The 12,222-nt window shown below is 39.5% G+C and overlaps 1 protein-coding gene across 2 annotated transcripts in view; it reads right to left on the bottom strand.

Annotated features, from left to right (window-relative positions):
• LOC5580156 (neurogenic locus protein delta) overlaps positions 1-12,222 on the bottom strand; it is an 80,251-nt gene that overhangs the window by 27,850 nt on the left and 40,179 nt on the right. For both annotated transcript variants that reach the window (XM_021854749.1, XM_021854747.1), the window contains exon 4: positions 4,607-4,855. In XM_021854749.1, coding sequence (XP_021710441.1) covers positions 4,607-4,855 — 249 coding nt within the window. The remainder of the gene's footprint in view (positions 1-4,606; positions 4,856-12,222) is intronic.

Genomic DNA, 12,222 nt, shown 5'->3' with positions numbered 1-12,222 from the left:
ATAAAATTTTAAAGCAAACGGAAACTACGCGGCAAGATTTATTTATCTTTACCTTGCTCTCCGTTCTCACTGTGGCTGTACGAAGTTTTATAACAGCAGGAGCTGCAACAACAACACCCGCGCACACGGCTTATCGTCTTGCAGATGAGCAGCCTCTTGTAGCGCACAGCCCGGCGCAGAATAGAGTATAAGTCTTCTGACGGAAAACTGAATGAGTGGATGCCGCGATTTAACGGATTAAATCATATTATGTAGATAAACGCGTCTATATAGCATATTAAATTAACACGTCCGCTGGATTGGGTGTTTATATTGTGGTACGGCTTTAGCACTGATAAATTTCGGGCTTTGGCGATTCAAATGGAAATCGTGATAATTGCGCGGGGATTACTACCGTTCAAGTTTGGTCGTTCCGTGGTTCCGCGGACTGTCACGATAAATGCCGCTAGAGGTTTGTCCACACTGGACGTCTGAAGTGGGCCAAATTTTGGCAGCACGAGTCAGTGAATAATGTTGCTAGTGACTCTATACGAGATGTAATTAAAACAATTTCATGCATTTTTGGGTGACAATGGGTCTAGCGGATCTGCTACAACTTTACCGAAGATCGTTTTCAGATCGAGCGCCTTAGTAATTAGTTATGTATTGAATTTTATCCGAATTTTTATTTTTTAATTTACAGAGAGTTGACGGTAATAAATTACTGAGATGCCTGGTTTACAAACAGTAATTTGGTAGCAGAAAAATGCATCTAACGAATCCTCAAGAAACATGCACACACAAAAATGACGTTTCAGCGAAATTTGGAAGCGAAAAATTACGTATGACCTTTTAAAGATTGTTAATGTCTATGATCAGATGCAAAAGAGACGAGAACACTAAGCTGAGAAGCAGATTCCTTTGCAGTGGAAATGTACTGTCAAGAAGAAGAGAGCAATGGATGTAATTTTGTCAACATTACCCGACATCGACAAATGCCTGCAAAATCGCCTACATGGATGCCCTAACCAGTTAAATATTTCAAAGCGTTACTGACAAACAGAAAACACTGAAATTTTATATTTCAAGTGGTTTAATATGATCCCAATATTATCCTGTTAAAAGAGTTAGAATGGGTCAACTTTTCCAAATACCTACATTTATGTAAACCCTTTACTTATAGATAATATAAATTACAAGGGTTATCAAACAATCAATTGTTGCATATTTGGCTTATTCTCACGCCTAATTACGGTACTGAAATTGATGGGGTTAGAAGCAAACAGGTGTAAGTGACAAAAATCTGCAAAACCGACCAAAATGTCACTGTGTAGCGTTTAGGCTTCTCAATTGATTAATTAAGTAAAAAGGACCACAAACGCATTGGCCGATAACTACCAAACTCCAGATCAAAGTAGCCTCGTTTTGGGGCGGACGGCCCAGCAAGCCGAATAAAAATGCTCAGAAAACTAGCACAATGATCATTTATTCGATTACCGATTGAAGCGTGTTGAATTACCGGTTCGATGGTGGCCTGTTTTTTGTGGGCCTAATAATGCTTAAACTGTTTATATTCCCATATGAAGAACATTATTTGCCGCTGCTTCCACGTTCCAGGCATGTAGGTTTATCAATTGACTGCCTTTCTCCCCGGAATGACTGTTTCATCCGGCGTCCGACACCGCTTCACACGAATTGCAGGCCGCGCATCCTCCGCACATGATCAAGCCCGGTGCCGAAGCGTGAGAGCAAAGCAACGTTTATAATTCATCCTATTAGGGAAAACGTTTCATTCATATTTCGCTCATCAGGTTAAATGCATGCGCGTCTCTATAACGTAATCTAACGTAACTGAAATGAATTACGATGAATTTTCGGCTGGGTTATGGGTTTCTTCTCCACCTTCTACCTGTACTGCATACGCGTTTATCGTACCCGATCGTAGTCGAATACCAAAATCAAAATTTAATAAATAATCCTTTGAATACGTTCCATTCATTAGAAAACATATCATCGACATCGATTGTAAAATCTGTACCCATTCTAGAAACATTGCCAATGAATTTTCTTGACAGAATGTTGTATGAGACCCAAACTTCCATTTTTTGTGCGTCCATTGATTTCGTGCTCTGCTCGGGTTCTCTGCTTGTATGTTTGGCTCGGATCTCAATTTTAATCAGCGGTAAACGTTACGTTTCCAGCGCGCATTTCTGTTACGACGGGTTCGACGCTAGACTCGCATGGACTGTATATGTGTAAGGTAAGCATATGAAAGGAGAGCGTGTGTAGAGAGCCCCGTTTCTTAATTACCGCGCAGAGGAGCGCAATTTTCGAAAGTAAGTGTAGGTTTAAAATACCTTACCCTGCAAGCGCCTGAACACCGTATTGGATACGGTTATTTTGCACATTTTCGGTAGCTTCGCTGAAATTTTTGCCTCTGCCGCTGCTTCACTTTCTTTTGATGAGGGCTTGAAGTGTGGTTGGATGATGATATGGTGGTGCACGCTCATCATCGTTGGGTGTTGCACATGTATGGAAATAATTGGAACCTTGCACCATTCACCTTTCTCGTTTGGCGTGGATGATAAATGCGCGCCCGTCTATTTACCGGTGATTGGCGGTGAACTATTTTCGATCTAAGGTGGCTGTGCCGCTATCGGGGATGATAGCCTTAGCATCTAGTCACCACCTGTAAGTTTGTCAACCGGGGCACTAGATTTGAATGAATTTCCATAGAGAAACATACTAACCGGTCCATGCCTCGTACAAGGCAAAATGACTGGAATTGTTCTACAGGTTGTGCGTATTGCATGTGGGCCATATTTGATGAAAAAGCGATCCATGCAAAGCGGGAGACGGATATAGCTAGTCTTTGGGGGTATTCACACGTGCTATCTTTCAATGTTTTGGAGAGGAACCTTGTCTTTTGTACCTTGGTGTTGCGTATCCTAGTCCATCAATGCGATCAGCTGTGTTTCCAGGTACACAATAGTCTCCAGAGATGCACGCAAAAGTCGTGTCAATTGGAGAAAATTGTATTGCTTTTTGCCTTTGAGATGCAAACGTCCTTCAAATGCGGTAACACAAAATAATCAAAGGACACTTAGCAACGATTACATAAATCAACGCCACCCTAGCAAGAAAAATCTATTTTTGACATCGAATTTCATGTGAAAAATCTTACCGCGTTTGGTGTTCCCGCACTTGATGTTTGCATTTCAAACGCACACACAATAAATAGGATACCTTACAGCCTTGGGTGAACAAGGGACTCGGTTTGAAGAGCTGATACTACACTGGCTTAGGTAAGTAGGTATTAGGATGGGATGTTCGAAGTGCGACAAAGTTGCCAACGACATGAAATGTGGACGAAAAGTTTTACGCAGTAGGTTTAGCTGAGTGTGTATGTATCAGGCGTAAGAAAAGGCGTGCTATAATGATGGGAGAATGGAAGCGTATAGAAACGGGTTTTTTGCCCGTCCCGGTTTCTAGCAAATGCTATGAACTGTAAAAGATCAACTTTGATGATAGGAAATAGAAGCAAGTGAAAAATACAACTACAAAGTACGAGTAATGGACGGGCCTGGGATTGAACCCAAGACCTTCTGCTTATAAAAGCAGAAGCGATAGCCATTAGACCACCAACCCCGTTATCCCAGGTGCTATTATGAGTAGAAAGGGACATACTTTAATAAAATGTTTGCTCTGTTGCACATCATGTGTTTAAAGGACGCAGTTCGCAGTACATCAACTCTAATCGACATCTTCCTTTTTAGGAAACACATTAAATGAACTTTTACACTTCACTTCACTTTTGCAAAAGAAAAAAAGCTCTAATAAAAGTAGGACGGGGTTGGTGGTCTGATGGCTATCGCTTCTGCTTCATATGCAGAAGGTCATGGGTTCAATCCCAGGCCCGTCCCTTTCCTCGTACTTTGTAGTTGTATATCTCTCACTTGCTTCTATCTTCCACTCTAAATATATCACGCTCAAACTATTCGTTCATAGCAAACGCTAGAACCAGAGAACGTTTCCCTAACGCTTCCTACTTCCACGCGCACGCCTTTCTTACGCCTGATACATAGGCAGTCTGCTAACCACAAAAGGAAACCTCTCTGCCATGCCTTTCCCCCAATCCATACACTCCCGCATGAACTGACGTGGATGCAGTGGAATATACGGTCTACGTGGGAGTCAGTTCAATGCATCATCAATTCCTCCCCCTTCCCCTAATTGGTCTGCATTCTGACGTGGCAGGTGCCATTGTTGCCTAAAAATAGAAGATCACCAGCACTTATACACTGAGGATGCCTGTTAATCCCAAGCAGTCATTCGGTTGGTTCCTTGTGTAAGTGCAGCTGATCTGGCAATACTGGAGTGCATCCACGGGCGGCCAATCAAGCTCAAGCTCAAGCTCAAGAAAAAAAGCTCTAATAAAAGTATTTGATCGCCTTACTAATGATTTTTAGTATTCTATTTAGCAAAATTGAAGAGAAGTGTTAAAGTTCAATTAGTGTTTTTTCTTAAACATACTCTAATAATCCCTCCACAAATATAAACAAAAGTGTAGTAACTTCGTTTTTGGTCAGAACCTAGAACAATATTAAACTGTTATGCAGATACTTACGTTCAGTGCAGTAGTCTCCCTGCCAACCGGCCAGGCAAATGCGCTCGCCCGTCGGCGAACAGGTGTAATGGCCAAACTGATCGTCGCGTTTCCGGCACAGACTGGCACATCCCGATCCGAAGTACGACGGGTCACACGTCACACGGAATGCGTACTGCATGCTCGAGTGTGACGAGTTATTATTGTCCTCGGTCCACTCGGGAGATACGTCCAGCACTCGTTGGTTGGAAAAGCGTGATATCAAAATGCCTGAAATTGGAGAAAAAGTTTTGAAGTTAACGAAACGCACGATTGGTTTGCAGCAGAATTGTTCAAAAGTCTTCTGACGTTTTTGAAGCGTAATGTTGTCATTAAGTGGCGCTAGTGTGCATGTAAATTTATACATAGTCTAGTAGGTTCTAGTTTCTAATTCAGACAAACTAAAAATTTTGTGTCTTCAGTAAAGTTATTCAGAAGAAAGCGATTGGATTCGCAATTCTTCCAATATGTTGCGCTAGTGTACTACATGTAAAATTGAAAACTTTCGGGCATGTTCAGAACATAATCCAACACACAGAGAGATGATGTTTTCAGCAAAGTTGTTCAGTAGACTGGAAGCACATTTGGACTTGCAATGATGCTGCTACGTGGCGCTAGTATGCATGTAAAATAAGTTTTGAGCAAGTTTTAGACCATGATCTTGAACATTTCAAAAGTTTGTGTCTGCAGCAAAGTTGTTCAGAACACTGAAGCAGCACTCTTTAGTTTGCAATTTTGACTTTTTTTTTCATAAATTACCTACCAGCAATTGAAAGTATAACTTGATCGACAGCTCTACAGGGCCTATCGCTACGCATTAATGCAGCTCAAAACAGTACTGCCCTAAATAGGGTTACAAGAAAGTTTCTGTCGACGGACAGCCCTAAATGATGGGCAGGAAATGATGAGCTATTTTTCCCTTTCTATATTCAAAATTCCACCGCGCGCAAGGTGGAATGTGCCTACACAGTAGCCGAGTCTTAATTTCAACTGATTAAGTACGAGAGAGAAGCCTAAATTAAACAAATTTACCATTAATTTTAACTTCTTGGGTGCCAAGGTACTGTGCACTGCACTACAACCAAGATGAGGGCAGAGGAAAACCCATCGATGATCGAGAGTGAGAACCGGGGTAGAGGGAGTAATCAATCGTATTTTGCTTCCTTCGCTTTACAGTTGCTTACAAATATTGATTTAACCCAGATATGTTTATGCATGGGAGGCGAAGAGAAAAGCAATAATACAATGGTGAGAAAATGAATTGAAGCTATCTGCGTGGAAAACAAAAGAGCAGACACGAAGGAAATACATTATGGGAATATGAATTACCAATTTTGTATTTCACTCAAATTATTTTTCTCGCACTTTGGCTTTTTCGGTGAGCCCTGGTACGAGCTAGGAGCTGAATTATGGCCGTTGGCTGTGAAATAGCGTGCAATGGCGGTGCTCGCTGAAATCTATCAACGGGATGTCGAAACCGAAGGATGCGTTGAAACAGTTTTCGGCAACCAGTATTACACCCCTAATTGGTGCCTTTCAGAAACGCCACACACATCACATACGTATATACCTAAATAAAAGCCCGTAGGCAAAAAACTTGTTTGCTCGAGCGCAACGGAGGTTTTCTGAAGCAGCACAAACAGTCGACGGTGGACGACGACGACTTGTTCAAAACGAATGAAAGAAATCGAACGTCGACGACCGAACGGAGAGTGGCAAGAAAACCACTCACATCCAGAAAATATAAAACACCTGCAGCAGCAGCTCGAATGTTCGCAATTCACTTTTTTATGCTTTACCAAGCATACTTATTGCTGGAGTACCGCCACCAACCCAACATCAGTCAAAGTATGCAATTTGGTACATTGAACCGGTTTCGCTGGCAAAATATTAAGTCGATCTAACAACGGTCTACTGCGTTCTAACAGTGATCATCAAACGAGGTAGGCTGCGCCTGATCGGTAGTGGAAATGCTGCTATGCAGGTGAAACAGATAGGGAAACGTGTCCTATTTTCGACTCTTTTGATCCACTTCTTCTGAGAAGGTTTCCGAAAGCTATTGAACTAAATTTTTTGGCAACTCATATTTGAGTACATATTACTACCTCCCATGCCAAAAACATAATTGATGTGCCCAAATAGTTCTTTACCCTATGTTTGCAATTCTTGACCTGTAGACAAGAGCATGCAAACGACACACTAAAACATGGCAAAATTTAGTATCAACCATCTTCACACGGAAGACTTCAATGGTGGATGGAATAGGAACCTTAATTTTAATCTGAGAGTTTAAATATAAAACAGATGAATAATCTGAGCAAGGCCTTCTGTTTCTTAACATTACATCCCATTGAGAGAGAGCCTGCTTCTGAACTTCTGTATTCTGTGAGTAGTTCCATAGTTATTGACTGAGAGCATTCTACTTTGCCAATTTTGCAGGTACGACGATACTTTTTGCCTCAGGAAGTCGAGGATCCTGGGCCGTCTGGGGATCGACTAGTCAAGTATGAATTTGTTTTGCTGTGGACGTTATCACAAGGTTAATGAGATGCCCTTAAATAAGGTATGCGAATTATTTATCGTCAGATTTTCGAAGGCTAACAGAGACGAATTTTGCCAGGTGACTCACAAAAATGTCATAACTTCATTCATGGCCGGAAATAATAGATCAGGAGGAAGCGTGAGATTCAACTGACTCATATAGCTTCAGTCGACGTCTATTTGCGTTAGGTCTCATCAAAATATTTCAATTTAAACTGGAACCGAAGAAGCTAACAAGGATAGCCACAGCAGAAAGCTACTCACGCCCATCCCAGTGAATTGGGCCGACGGTGAAGGGAATGCTAAAACAAATTCCATCAAAATTACTAGACCGCTTTCAAAGTGGCCACGACCCTATCGCGCCCAATTTCGTCTTAACCACCAGTTAGTTAACAGACACATAAGGTTTATGCTGCGGCCACACAGCGTTGAACGGAGGGGAGGGATGAGTTTTACCACGTACCACACCGAATCTTAGCCTAGAAAGAAAAAAAAAACGACAAGAAAGAAACTAGAAGAGTCTTCGCCGTCATTATTTTACTCCACTGTTTGGCGCTCCTAATGAAAGAATCGTGCTGGTCAGACGCGCTTGGCTGGACAGTTAACTGCCGCGTGCGAGTGAGTGTGTTTTATCGCCACCATTCAACATCGCTGGTGGAATCAAATCCAGTCATGTTCGGGCTCAACTTTTTGAAATATTCCTAGTCTAGTTACCTGTGGTAACAAGTGGGTCTCGCAATGTCGAACGTACAGGTTTTAACACGTTTGAATAAATAAGTTGATTGGTTTCTTCTAGTTTTGATTTCTTATTTTCATTATACAATGGACCTATGCACGGGTTCACTATTTGACTTTTGAGCGGTGCTGGATTCACTTGTTGCCATGGTCACGTAAATAACACGGCACCGCTTAAACGTCAGATAGTGAACTCGTGTATCGGTCCATAAAGGATTGTCTCTGGTTTACATCAAATGTGGTTTGGAAAAGTTACCATAATTACCATACCAGAGTTTTCTGTCTGACGGTAACGCTTTGAAATGCTCTTTTGAGTACAACATGAATTTGAGAACAGTAAAACAGCTTACTTAATTGTTAAAACATTACAATTTACATTTGTAAAGACACTGAAAGTAAGGAAAAAACACTACAACAGCTATTTAGCTGAATATTCGGGGCTATTCTTCTCCCCAATTCGTACGATATCCTCGAACTGTTTACTACCCAAAGCAAGATACAGTCAGGTGACACGCTGCGTCCCGCTTTCTACCGCAATGTTCTATCGCCCTAAATTAGGGCGGAATTAAAAGATACAAGGTACTTCAATCTACTTTTTTGATTTTCTATTGATATTCTGCTTAGAGGATTCGAAAACGTTAAAAGAGTTCTGTTGTCACCTAATGTTAACAAAATGATAACGATTACGGTTTCTGGCACAAGAAAGTAAAAAAAAATCGATCTTGGACCGTACTCAGAATTTAAAAGACATCCTCAACCTTTGATAGCTCATACATAGTTTAGCGATCCCCATTTCCGTTGGTACGTGGTTAGTCACATTGGGTATGGTAGTACTAGTATATTTTACAGATATACTCTTGATAACTCGATATTGAAGGGATTATTCAATGTTTAGGTAAGGAATATTGAGTTGTGGAGATCTGTCTGTAAATGGCTAAATTTAATTTTCGTGTTCCTTAGCTCGGAAGACACAATGATTTTATTTTTGGCTTAAACTTTGACTCATATTAGGAAAGGTTTATACTACTTTTGAAACATTTTTGTATATGTTTCGAAAATTGCACTATTTTATAACCTACAAATGCCTGGGTCTAATGTAACATCAGAGCTGGTAGTAAAAAGTGATACCGAAAAAAGTTATTTTAGTGACCAGATTTGACAAATAAGTGATCTTCCAAAATTCCGTGAAATCAACAATTTTGTCATTTCACATTTTTATCCAAGAGTTTAAAAAACAACATCGCTAAGATTGAATTCATTGTAAACTGTGTAGATCCCAAATTTTTAAATTACTTCAAGTAATAAGAATCTAAGATTCAGTCTAGAAACATTAAAAGCATATATATGAAATTCCGTCAAATCTAATATTCACAGAATAATGCTTTCTATTCAGCTTTATTAGATTCTACTTTAACGTTTCTTCCTAATAAGATCAATATTTTGTGTAACTAGATCAAGATTAAGGAAAATGTAATTCTTGAGCATTAATAAATAATTCAAATTAAAAAAAATGATAGAAAATCGAATATGATTGAAATGCTGCTTAAAACCAATGTATCAAAGACGCGTCATTCGAACGCCTACTAAGAGAGAAAAAATAGTTGATTTAAGCCTGAGTGACATTGCTTCTCCATCAGTAAGTTTAATGGGAAGTACGTTTGGCCGAATAGACATTTAGCATAAAGACGACAGGCCTAATAAGCTGTACTTCTGAGTTATGCCGTTATAGTCAAATATAAATTCTGTGACTTTCAAAAACTTCCTGCCAAAGTGAATCAAACATGCCAAGAAGAGAATCCGACACCCCCAGTATGCTAATTCTTTAAGAAAGCATGTAGGTCTGTTTACGTCGTTTTTTGAAATAACGCGGTTATTTACGTCGTTTTTTTTTAAATAACGCGATTTGTTTGCGCGGTACGTAAAAAAAACCTTAGCGTATACTCTAGCTAAGATCTATCCCGCCATTTGGAAAGGTTTGGTTTGAAAATAAGAAGTATGATTAGTTTTTACTCCCAAATAGAATATTAAAACATTATTCTTTATTTTTTTTGCGTTTTAGTGATCAATACCCAGTTTGTAGATTTTGTAAAAATTTAAAGAAATAATGTGTATAAAGCATGGTTTGTTTAACCTACCAGTCGTCGCGCGGTTTGCCACCGTCAGAACCAATTACGCTGCTGTTGTGAACGAAAAGCGAGGTTTATTCAAAATACAACAGCGCGACGACTGAAATGTTAATAAAACGAATTCCGGAAACAATAAGAATAATTAGGTTGCATATTTTGAAACGTAGTGTTCGACAATAGAAGATTAACATCTAATTATCAACCAAAAGGTATAAAAAATCTATTAAAAGAGAATGCACGAGATATTCAAAAATAATACTAAACATTTAAACCTTTAGTTTTATAACACTGAACTTACACCATACTAATAATAATTTAGATACTATTATAAATTACGTGGAACTCAATGAAGATTAACTTTATTTCCAAGCTTTTTCCACAAGAAACCCATGAACCATATTTTGATACTGACATGAAGTTGTTCTGGTGACCTATCTTAAAATTTAGCCTTAATTAAAAAAGGCCTTTTCATAATTTTCTCCCGAAAATTTAGCTCAAAATAGTTGAAAAAAGTGACTATTCGGCGAAAAAAGTGACTTTAGTTGAAATGGCTTCAAAAAAAGAGACCTTAAAGTGACTGGCTTAAAAAAAGTGACCAAGTCACTAAAAAGTGACTCGCTACCAGCCTTACTGTAACATCTATAACAACAATTTGTACATTTTATATTTTTCTGCAGTCAATCTATCACAGAAGAAGAGCCTTGGAATTGAAATAAAAGGTCTAGCAAAAATTATAAAATTTTATATTTTCAACAGAACTGCAAATACTCAAATTTTTATTATTGTCAAAAATTGGTACCCAAAAAAGGCTTCAAGAAAAATGAAATAGAATAGGGATGTTCAAAAATAAAAATATTAAAACCAAAATTTATAAATTTGCGCATAAAAATAAATTATTGTCCAAAACGTGTTTCGATTTTAGACAGCGAAAAATGATACTTAGTTCGAAAATAAAAATTTGGGTATTAGAGGGTTAACTGGCTACTTAAGCACCGTTTAAGGGAAAACTGATATTAGAATGTGGTTCGGTTCTGTTGGTGGATAAATGAAATCCCTGTCCCAGCCGGTTGCAAACTGGTACGGACACGAAGGTTGGAAGGGGGTGCAAAAAGATTGAATGTCATGCTGGGAAGAGAGTTCAAGAATGTCTGTGTCCTCACGGCGCGCTCGTATATGCACTGCAATGTAAAAGTATGCAAAAAACATGTCAAGTGCCGCGCGGATCGCGAGTCCAGCAACCAAACGCGAGGAAAACGCGACTTGGCTAAGCTGGTTCGGTCGTTGGATCGCAGTAATCGCAAGGCAGAGGGAAAAGCGAAAACGATTAAACTTATGGGCTTGCTTAAATGGGTTTCTCTCTCTGTCTCTATCTCTCTCTCGTGTCTCGATGGAATGGATGGAATGCGGTGTCAGGGATAAATTCACTCTCCCAACATATACACTGCTGGCCATATGAAACGGTTTCAGATTGTTTTGTTAACCAAAATGTGATGCCGTTTTTTTATTTTTTGTTTCTGTAGGATGGGATTGCAAATGTGAAGATTAATTCATTTCAGTTTCAAGTCAACGAAGGAATTTTCCTTAAGAACATTTACAATTTTTCGGCAAATCGATATCTTGTCTCGACTTGGAATTTTGGGAGTTCTGCGGTGGCAATTCTCTCTTTTTCGATGAGAAGCGCTAAAGAATAATAATGAAATAGACATATAAAGTAAATAAGCTATTGGGAACGCCAGACATTCCAGAACCAAAGACAGTCCAGGACGGGAGGGTTTGGAGCGTATTTTTAAGATAAATGTTTGTGGGGAGCATATATTTATCTAATATCTTATCCTCGGTACTACACGCTTAAATACCATATTAGAGGATGCTGGGTTCGAATCCGGGACCTTTTGAGGATCCTTTCGTGTAGGAAATTTCTTTGAGTAATAATATGTTACAATTAGTTTCTCTACATTACAAGCTTTCATTTTATCATTCGGAACGCCAAGAGTTGACTGTATTAATTTCGCCTCGCTTCACATTCCTATAAAACACTTTAAACCAATAGTGAATCGTGTACAGCAGGTAACATTCGAAGTGTGTGAGTGCTGGCTGCACACATGTGGGACCCCTAGGTCAAGAAAACATCAATCAATGGAAGCCGATGTTGTGCAGGCTCTGGAAGGGGGGGATCGGTTGTAACCAATTGCACGA

This window comes from Aedes aegypti, chromosome 3, assembly GCF_002204515.2.
Source record: "Aedes aegypti strain LVP_AGWG chromosome 3, AaegL5.0 Primary Assembly, whole genome shotgun sequence".
Classification (NCBI taxonomy): Eukaryota; Metazoa; Arthropoda; class Insecta; order Diptera; family Culicidae; genus Aedes; species Aedes aegypti.
The sequence above is the reverse complement of the archived record's forward strand: the minus strand, read 5'-3'. Positions and strand labels throughout refer to the sequence as shown.